Genomic DNA, 9,837 nt, shown 5'->3' with positions numbered 1-9,837 from the left:
GGAACAACTTTCTTTCTTTCTTTCTTTTTTTTCTTTTTTTTTTTTTTTCCTGTTGAGTTATATATATAATGGACATGATGGATAGGACGTAAAAGAGAACCTGTCTTTTAATAACTGCTGCATATATTCATGCTTTATGGTCCTTCCATATATTCATGCTTTATGCTCGGAAGGACCAAGTTGGCAAAATTACTTGGAAGGTTTGTACATGAAAGATCACACATCAATCGACAAAAAGCATGAACTCGATCTGATCACATGACATTCAAAGGCTGATCCGATCATGGGCCTGATCCATATCATGATTCCATTCACTCAAGACCAATCAATAAATTCCTTCCCTGTTAAGGGAATACTCATATTTGTTAGGTTTGTAGAATCTGGTTTATTGTTACCGTAGCTTGATTTGATAATCTAATCCAACAATAACTTGTGTTGGTTTTTTAGTGGACTTTTAATGATCAGAGTTTTCGCCGTGTAACCCTAGTCATACAGTAGAAATCCTGATTATTGAAAGTGTACCTAGTGATTCACTTTATCCAGAAAAAGAGTACCTAGAAAAGTATGCCTAGTAATTCCTCAATATAATAAAATCATCTACAGCTCTATGGATACAGGCATGTTACCGAATCATATAAATTTATGCCTTGTGATTCATTACTTGATTATTTCTTGTTTACTTTTATTTTATTGTCATTATTTTAATTATTGTCTATGTTATATTGTGTCTTTCTCTTTTAAAATTAATTTACCTTTCAATCACTTTAAATTTATAAAAAATCACTTGGGAGAGGTTTCTCTTAACCTCGCTATTGTTGAATTTTTAATTATCAATTCCTCCTCCTCCTCCTCCTCCTCCTTAATTTATATATATATATATATATATATATAAACCATATAATATATGTGTGCATGTGTATATAATATGGAGAACTCTAGCATAACTTCATGGACATGATCGAACGTTATTGGTCTCTAAACACGTGAAAACACAATCACGACGGAGTTGATCGTTTGAATCTCTCTCTCTCTCTCTCTCTCTCTCTCTCTCTCTCTCTCTCTCTCTCTCTCTCTCAAACTTTTAGATCCTCTCGATCTCCTGGAATCAAGATATTTCACGTCAACAAGTTCAATCTTCTGTCACTACATGGAAAGCGAGAAAGACATGGCAGCCACCCAGACATCTTTTCCATACCATGGGTTCAACTTTAGTCGACCCTTCGATCTTATCATTCAAAGTTCAGCCCTCTCATGATTCGATAAAAATCTAGTGATCATTCTCTTTCTGTTTATTATTTCCCATAACTTTCTTTCTGCCATGCAAATATATACTAAAAAATCAGGCAAGATTAAAGAACGATCACTAGCCTTTTGCTTTCTTTGACCTCAACAGAGACCGACCGAATTACAAGCTAGCTAAGAATGCCAGCTTATAGGTTACGTCAAAGTTGTATTGATTGGGGGAACATGACGGATTTTAGGAGATTTAATTTGTTTGCCATAGAAATAATATATCATGTGCAAAGTTCCTGATGGGTTATAATACACTTGTGACTGTTTTACAATACATTTTAAAATCAACTAATGTACGTAAGCATGCATGCTACTTAAAAAATATATATATATATATATATAAAAGGACTGCTACCGCTACACAGACTTTATATAAAAGTGATTCTACAGACTGACATGACTTTATATAATCGGTTAAATTTACTTTACAATAAAAGTAATTTTATAAACTTACAAATCACATTAAGCCACGTTAGTTTGTGAGATTACTTTTGTTTAATTATTTTGTAGCTAGAGTATTTCTAAAAAAATTGAATTTCATTCTAGAGGACTCTTATTGGATTATGTAAAGACAAATCCAATAAAGTATTTGGCTAATAGAGCATCAAAATATGTTGCATTGAATTATGCAAATGTAAAAGGAGATGTCTTTTTGCTACGATAAGCAAGTCTTGTGAGTGAAATTTGATAATTACTGTAGCACATGACCAATAAGAATAAAATATATTTTCTTCCTTACTTTCTATCGTAATTTGGTTGCAGTAGTGTTTTTAGGACTATAATATAATTATATAATCGGTAAAATAGTAAAATATAATTAAATTAAATAATTTGAAATTTTTTAAAAAAGTAAATTAATATTATTTTATTATTATATAAAAAATAAATAGATAATACAATGTGGTGATTTGAGTACATTCATATTATATTAGTTAAAATTTGGATTTGAGTTCGACTACTTCAACGAGAGTGCACTAAAAAACTATACAAATTTGTAAGTCAATTATTTTTAGGATGTTGTTACGGTCAGTGCTCTTAGCTATCGTTAGCAGTTTAATTTTTTTTTTTTTTAATGTTTTTTTCCATGTGTTTTTTAACACTTGTAAACATTTTTTTGAAAAAAATTTATAACATCATTAAAAAAAACTCTTCTTTAATCACGAAAAATAAAAATAAAAATCAACAGTAACTTCCAGCAGCCACCGCTCTCATTTTCCTTATTTTTATTTTCTGACAGAACTAACCCAAGTATTGGATCTACAATGATAAAAAGTTATAGGTATTTTAAATTAATTTTTATAATTAAATAAGCAAAACTCTTTTATTTATTTGGATAGTGAAACGAAGCTGAGGCAGGATCCAATTGTCGGTTCAGTAGGTGCAGCAGCAGACAAGTGAGAAAGTAGAAGGCATGAGCCATTTTTGGGTGACTGGTACGGCTCAATGTTCCTGGGCTACCCACATCAATCATACATTCTACATCAAAATTCATGTTTTCTTTGACTTAACAACAAACTTATCGATCATCATCAGTCGGTGCCCTTCCACAATTTTGAACAAGCATTTCTTCTTCTTTTCCTGAGTTCCATCAATGCATTTAAAAAGAACACAAAAACAGACAGACAAGAGTTAGCCGTCAATCAAGGCACATGCTTATTCGTATCTACAAAAACATCATAGATGCTTTATTTATTTATCTAATAATAAAAATAAAAATAATTATTATTTTTGGCTTAGACATCAGAGCCTCGCTTTCCTGTTACTCATGACCTTCCTTAAGACTACCATTGAAGAAGATTTTCACCGGACGTGATGGTTGGGGCCTCTCGCCAAGAATAATCGGCCCTTCAGAGAATAATATTTCTTCGAGGCATTGCTTCTTGACCCAACACTAATATTTTTTAATTATGCTACATCAATCTGATAAAATTCAAGAAGGAAAATAACATTTCTTTTAAACAACCCACTTTCTTATTATAATTTTTCTGATTCCCCCGTAAATACTTACCATGAAAAAACTAAATTAAATAAAAATAATAATTTTACAAGGGAAGAGAAACCGCAAAAATGTCTAGCAAGAGTGAGAGACAATTACAGTGATTAATTACCATTGGTCGCTTGTCTATAATAAATAGTAAACATCATATATATATATATTATGGAAATAAACTCAAAAAGTTAGTGTGCTCCATATCCCGCAATAACATACACAACCTTAATTCAGAGAGGTGAAAAGAACAAAAAAGGATCATATAAAAGATGAGATCCTGTTTATGTGACATTTTGTGCTGAATGACTGGGACAGCGCTGGAATGTTGCGCGCAGTGCCTGCCACATTAATGCAGATTTGGCAATGTGACCACTATGCATTATCAGACACCATTGCTCCAATAATAATACTACTACATACATGACCACTCCCAACGAAAAAAATCACATTTATTTTTCCATTGAACAGCAGTATAGATACAACAAGTGAGAGGTATATGCTATCATTTGCCTGAGAATGCAAAGCGTAGCCGCTCCCTCTGTCGATTAAGAATCCGATCATTTGGAGATGATGTCTTCCCTCCTGCACCTGCCTGGCGCAAAATTTCTGCAATGTGCACTTTTCATTGTTAACTTTATCCAAGGTTAGTTGAAAAAAATAAAATCATGTTCGAGATGAAAAAACCTTTAGTCTCAGCAGCCTCCAGAGTTCAGGCTAGTTTTGCCCCCCAAATAATTGTTCCAAAACAATACTACAGTGTCAGTATGTGTGTGTATGTTTATATATATATATATATATATTTATATTTATATGGTTGTAATGGTTTATATTCAATGAAGAAGCCGTTTATAAGAATGTTTCACAGAATCATATTTTAGGTGTCCACCCTTTCTCCTTTCTAGTTCTCTTGGAATTTTCTATCAATTTTCTGTCAAAATCCAGCCAAGAAAAAAATGACCCCATTCCTTCTCTAGAATCCTAATATTTAAAACCCCTGCCAACGATCACAAAACAGCCAAAACAGTGATAGGTTATGATCACGCTACTACTGTCATGGTGAAACACTAGTCAGGATACTGTTAGCTTCCATAAAAATCCTCCCTGCGCTTTCCTTAACAGATTTGATATCACAACCCTTCTCCTACTCCATTGGATCCAGCAAAAACTCAACAGAAGAGCAGTTAAAGTTTACAATCATATGAAGAAAATGTGAACTTGCCTCGCTTCCTCTCAAGCTCTTCATCAAGCTCTTCTTTCCACTTCCTTTGTCTCTCAGAGAAGCTGCCATTGCAGATATTTCCAATCTCTGGTTAAAAGATGAGCTAACACAAGTAGAAAACATGAGCTAAAATATGCATCAATTATCATATACTGAACCTTTGAATAATCGATTCCTGCTGAGCATCAAGAAGCAGCTCTTTCCGTTCACTAAGCTGGGTGGTCTGAATTTCCTGTAGGGCTCGATCGTGCACCCCACTAGCATTTAGTATATTTTTGGTTTGGCTCCCAAGTCTTGCATCATTGGTAGAATCAACAACTGATGAGAGCCTTCTGCTGGGTGCCCAATTGGGTGATCTGCTTTTAGGAGGTAAAGTCAACATTTTCAAAGCATTTTCACCATTTGCCATTTGAACCGCACCAGGACTAGCCACATTCATTGTGCTGTAGAACTCTTCATATAGAGGCGTCTGCAGCTTCTTCAGATCTAAAGCCTAATGTTGTTTTACAAAGCAATTTACCGTATCATATTGCTATCCATGTAAACGTAACAACACACAACATAATGAGGACAAGGCACCTTTTCATCCAGGAAGGCTCTAATTTTTGACTCTGTAACTTCATCATCATCCTCAGCAGGAATTGGCCCACATGGAAATGTGAAGTCATTCTCCGCCTTAACTGATACTCCAGGGCTGCCAGTAGCCTTAGGGGTAGTTTGATTAGGGGATAAGTCCATTCCACTTCTCTCTAGGTCTATACTTCCACCAACCTTGCAGGGCAAGTCATCAGTAGGCTCGCACATGGGGTTGAAACTCTAGTTTAAATGAAAGAGATCTGCCCGTGATTAGTGAAACTAATTATAAGCATCATAACTACAGGGAGTCAAGGACATGAGAACAGTTCATTACCTTATTTAAATTGTCAGACGCTAAAATGGATTTGAGCTTTACTGATGCATCAACCACAAGATCATCTTCATAATCTATTTGGCACATGTCGTCATCACCATTACTTGCTCCCCATGATCCCATTCTTAAGGACTTCAGAGGATACGCAGTTGAGCAACTCAGGCTACCCATTTCACAGACATCCTTTAAGCCTGTGCACATTGACCTTCTGATCACAGAATTCATGCTGTAACAGCAGTATTGTTTTCATAGTCAACATTTCCAGCAATAATAAAATGTTCCACAAACATCAAATTAAACATCTTACGAGTTCTTAAGATTCATCCCGGGTGTTACCATCTGGCCTCCAGATTCCTGACATAATGAGAATTTTAAGTATGGGATAAGTTTATCAAAAGAGCAAGAATTCAAACTTACAAAGCTTACTGCAAATATACCAACCACAACTGAAGTGCAAACTGGCTGAGATTCCCAGTACTCCCCAGTGACAAAGGGATGCTGCAAATTAGCATAAACATCATTATAAGGAAACTACTAATCTGTCTATGCGAATGTATATATATTGACAACAGTAATATTAAGATTCAAAGTGGATAGTTCACACATGCATACTTATATACTTCGGCATGTAATTATGACGTTTGTATCATTGCTGCTTAATCTATGAACACTTGATAGAAAACATTATCTAGAGATTACCTGCAACAAGTCTGACGCAGCGAGCCTTAAGTTAGGTTCCCTGCCATCACAATTTGATTTGTGCATGAGTTACTAAGCGGAAAAGTTGACTGGCAGAAATCATAACGAATGGAAAATTAAATTTAAAGCTAAAACTAGACTCAAGTCTGAGCTACTCATACAACGTGAGTGTGAGGGGAGTGATTAGAAACATAAAAATGGGGGAAAAGTGGAAACAATGGACATACTTTTGTAAACATTTTAATAGAAAATCCTTTGCCTCAGCAGAGAGATGCTCAGGGATGGGTGGATGAGATTTAGTTGTCCCAATATGGAAAAGAGCAGCAACCTGAGAAACATCAAATCTTTGTCTGAAAATTCTTGCGAGAACACACATTGACTCATGAAATTATAGTCAACCTTGCATAAACTGAGGTAGTAAGTTTATTTAGCATAAAGTGTATACCTCCTGATACTGTTGGCTCCATGGAGGCTTTCCTGTAGCCATCTCAATTACAGTACATCCAACACTCCATATATCAGCAGAGCTAAGAAAACACGTTTCAAGGTTAATGAGGTCTAAATATCAATAATTAAGGACTACATGCATAGTTTTATTTTATTTTTTTCTCCGTTTTTACAGAAAAATGGCAATGAAGAGCCTATACTGCATAAGAGCACAGATATTTTGTCCAAAATGAAGTTTAGAAAAAGAAGGTTTGCAAATAATTCTTCTCGTTAGATTCTAATAAACTTTAATATCAAGTTAAAAAGTAAAATAATAGATGAAAAATAATTCAAAAAATTCAAACAAAACCAACTAATTTCAGCAGTGTGCTATATTTTCAATGCTACAAGTTAAAAACAACATGGTGATCAACAACAATATGTGCATGTTTTGTTCCAATTACTAGGTATCCAAATTAACAAACCCTGTTCTGTTATTTCTGATGGTTAAAAGGATTCTTAATATCTATTTTGCAAAGTTATATTGATTGTGAACTAAGCCTTTTTAATCTAGGAGTTTCATGACAAAAAAGATTAATATAATTTAGAAAATAGTTGTGTATCTATTCTTACAAGCTGTGCCCGGTCTGTAGAATGACTTCAGGAGCCATCCAATATGGTGTACCCTTCATTGACTTGGCACCATTTATAGTAGCCTGAAAGGTTATACAAACTCTTTAGTTATTCGAAAATTAAATCAATTAAAAGAGTGAATATATGATGTGGAGTTTGAAAGCAATGGCATACCAACTCAACAACTTTCTTGGATGCACCAAAGTCCGCAAGTTTAATGCAGCCCTTATTATCGACAAGAATGTTTGCACCCTACATGGAACATGCCAATTATGAGCTGAGAAAAACAGAGAGAGAACAATAAGCTTCAAACCTTTTAAAAGGAAATGGGAGGTACCTTGATGTCCCGATGCATAATTCCATTCTTGTGAAGGTATTCAAGGCCTAACAACAGTTGTTTCGTATACATTCTTATAACCTGTTTGGCAAACAATTTCAAGAAGCAGTGTTAAGGATTTGAAAACCAGAAACCTCTGCTCAAAAAACACAAGCACGGACACACCATAAACCTCTAAATGACATGGTAACAGTTACTTACAGACTCAGGAAAGGATCCGAATTTCCCTAAGAGTGATGATATAGATCCACCCGGAACAAATTCCAACAGGATATTCAACGATTCTTCCTCTCTAGCAGTTCCCAAGTATCTCTAAGACACAACAAAATCAGAAAACACTTGCAAAACAAGAAACTAGATCAATCGCACCAAAAGCACTGACCAGCATACTTACAACAATATTTGGATGAGACAGATTCTTCAGCAGTTTCACTTCCTCCTCCAATTCTCGAATGTGAGCCTATTTAATGAGATTAAGAGAAACCAAATTAGTCAATTGTGAAGTGGAAGCCGACTTTCTTAGAATCCAATATACTTCAAATCAAATACTCTCGTTTGGAAAATTAAACAAAAAATCTTCACAAAGGTACGATATGGTTAGGTAAAATTAGCTTGCCATTTGGAAATGATTTTTTTTTTCCAGAGAGAGACAGAATAACGCCACTTACTGCAAAAATATAAAATCCATGGATACCAGATCAATACCTGTGTTTTCTCCTTTGAAGCGTTGTTGGCCGCAATCGAGACCTATTAAAGAGAACGAACAAAACTTCAACATCAAATCCATAAACCACGCCACAAAAACCACTTGAATGATTTACACTTAGTATATAATATGATTGACCTGTTTCACGGCGATCAGCTCTCCAGAGTCAAGGTTCATCCCCATATAGACCCGACCGAACGCACCACACCCTATCAACTCGCCCTTGCGCCACCGGATCGGAGGCGCGTCGTCTTTAGGAACCGGAGGTAATGCCCGGACTGGCGACTTCGAGAACAGACCGATTCGAGATTTCCGGAGGCTGGAGCCGATCTTCTCGACCAGGCCACTACCGAACCCTCGATCGTCCCCGCCTGTGCTTCGGAACACCATGGATCGACGAACCGATCCGATAAGGTCCTGCATTGGTTTAAGCGTCCCGGTTCCCGAGGTTTTGTGGGATTAGTTGGAGGAGATGGTCGGAGTTCGGAGAGAGGCTGAGGCTAGGGTTCAGTAACGTTTATATTCGGTGTGTGAGACAGGGAACAGAGAGAGATCAAGAGAGAGACAAGTGAGAGTGGAAATTTGAAGGAGGGAAAAGGCGAGGAGGATCAGTTTTCAAAAATAAATAAATAACTAAAATGAAATTTCCCGTATTGTTTGTTATTTTTTTCCTCTTTTGTATTTTTTGTACGTTGGACCTTGGCTTCCTTAAACGAACTAGTACTTTACTAAAAATAAATAATTAAATAGGATTTAGATTTTTTGGCTTTTTATTGTAGAACATAGATGAAATTTAAATAAATATTTTAAAAAATAAATTACACTTAAACTTTATGGATTTTTGTATAGACTAAAATAATATCAAAACCAAAAGTTAATCAGTTTCTACCCTTACCATGATATTCCAATTCCATTGTATACCATAAATTATATGATTTTTTAAAATTAGAAGATGTATTTTTATCGTGTAAAATGTTTTTTTAACTTAATAAAGTATAATAGTTTTTAAAATAATAATTAATTACGTTACGCTTGCATATTCACGATTGTAACTATAGTTTCTCTATAAATATTTTGTGTCCCTATCTCAATTTATGTTATAATTCTAAAATAAATACATTCAAGAAAACAACTACAAAATGTCGTGGCATACCACGTCCATGTGTTTATTGTTAACTATAGTTTTAAATTTTGTTTCATTCCAATCGTTTCGTAATAATTTTCTAGTATGGTGTAATATCTGGTATATACTTTCTCGTCTAGTTATATTTCAAATCTGGCCCGTTTGATTGATTTCAACCAAGATTTGCATTCCTAACCCTATTATATTCCAAATTGTTTTAATGGTAATTTTATAATTTTATCAAGTTTTGATGACATTTTCGTAATTCTAAAATCTGAAAGGTATTTATACATTTTTATTTTTTTGTAACTTTAAATATATATAGTCATTCTCCTTTTTTTAAATATTATTTTTTTATAATTTCTCTTGATCTTTTTTTTTCTTTGTCTCAAGTTTGTAATCTTTTTAATATTATATTTTTTTAATACCAAAATCTATACTTTTTAATATTTTCAATGCATATTTATTTTATAAGCAGTAAATTCTTCCATATATTTACAT

At 34.3% G+C, this 9,837-nt stretch overlaps 1 protein-coding gene across 5 annotated transcripts; it reads right to left on the bottom strand.

Moving 5' to 3' along the window:
• Positions 1-3,416: 3,416 nt before the first annotated feature.
• LOC122300530 (mitogen-activated protein kinase kinase kinase NPK1-like) lies at positions 3,417-8,835 on the bottom strand. Of its 5 annotated transcripts, none has more exons than XM_043111261.1 (17): positions 8,352-8,835; positions 8,213-8,254; positions 7,902-7,967; positions 7,709-7,819; positions 7,508-7,588; positions 7,345-7,422; positions 7,171-7,253; positions 6,557-6,638; positions 6,339-6,439; positions 6,112-6,151; positions 5,839-5,910; positions 5,720-5,766; positions 5,413-5,638; positions 5,082-5,273; positions 4,661-4,995; positions 4,503-4,564; positions 3,417-3,889 (listed from the first exon to the last, which is right to left on the bottom strand). In XM_043111261.1, exons 1-17 carry the CDS (start codon positions 8,634-8,636, stop codon positions 3,786-3,788), a joined length of 2,007 nt encoding a protein of 668 aa, XP_042967195.1. In that variant the 5' UTR covers positions 8,637-8,835; the 3' UTR covers positions 3,417-3,785. The 5 variants fall into 5 exon arrangements, with proteins under 5 accessions (XP_042967195.1, XP_042967193.1, XP_042967191.1 ...); XM_043111259.1 differs by having other exon boundaries at positions 5,082-5,318; positions 5,413-5,620; positions 8,352-8,834; XM_043111257.1 differs by having other exon boundaries at positions 5,082-5,318; positions 8,352-8,833.
• Between the last annotated feature and the right edge of the window lie 1,002 nt (positions 8,836-9,837).

Source organism: Carya illinoinensis, chromosome 2, assembly GCF_018687715.1.
Source record: "Carya illinoinensis cultivar Pawnee chromosome 2, C.illinoinensisPawnee_v1, whole genome shotgun sequence".
Classification (NCBI taxonomy): domain Eukaryota; kingdom Viridiplantae; phylum Streptophyta; class Magnoliopsida; order Fagales; family Juglandaceae; genus Carya; species Carya illinoinensis.
The sequence above is the reverse complement of the archived record's forward strand: the minus strand, read 5'-3'. Positions and strand labels throughout refer to the sequence as shown.

What these genes read in the sequence shown, in the direction of transcription:
- LOC122300530 (XM_043111257.1), bottom strand. Translation starts at nt 8,636, where the DNA reads ATGCAGGACCTTATCGGATCGGTTCGTCGATCCATGGTGTTCCGAAGC. An exon ending in CTGCGTCAGACTTGTTGCAG is followed by an intron (nt 5,911 to 6,111) that starts GTAATCTCTAGA and finishes GCTAATTTGCAG; the next exon opens with CATCCCTTTGTCACTGGGGA. An exon ending in CAGGAATCGATTATTCAAAG is followed by an intron (nt 4,565 to 4,660) that starts GTTCAGTATATG and finishes CTGCAATGGCAG; the next exon opens with CTTCTCTGAGAGACAAAGGA.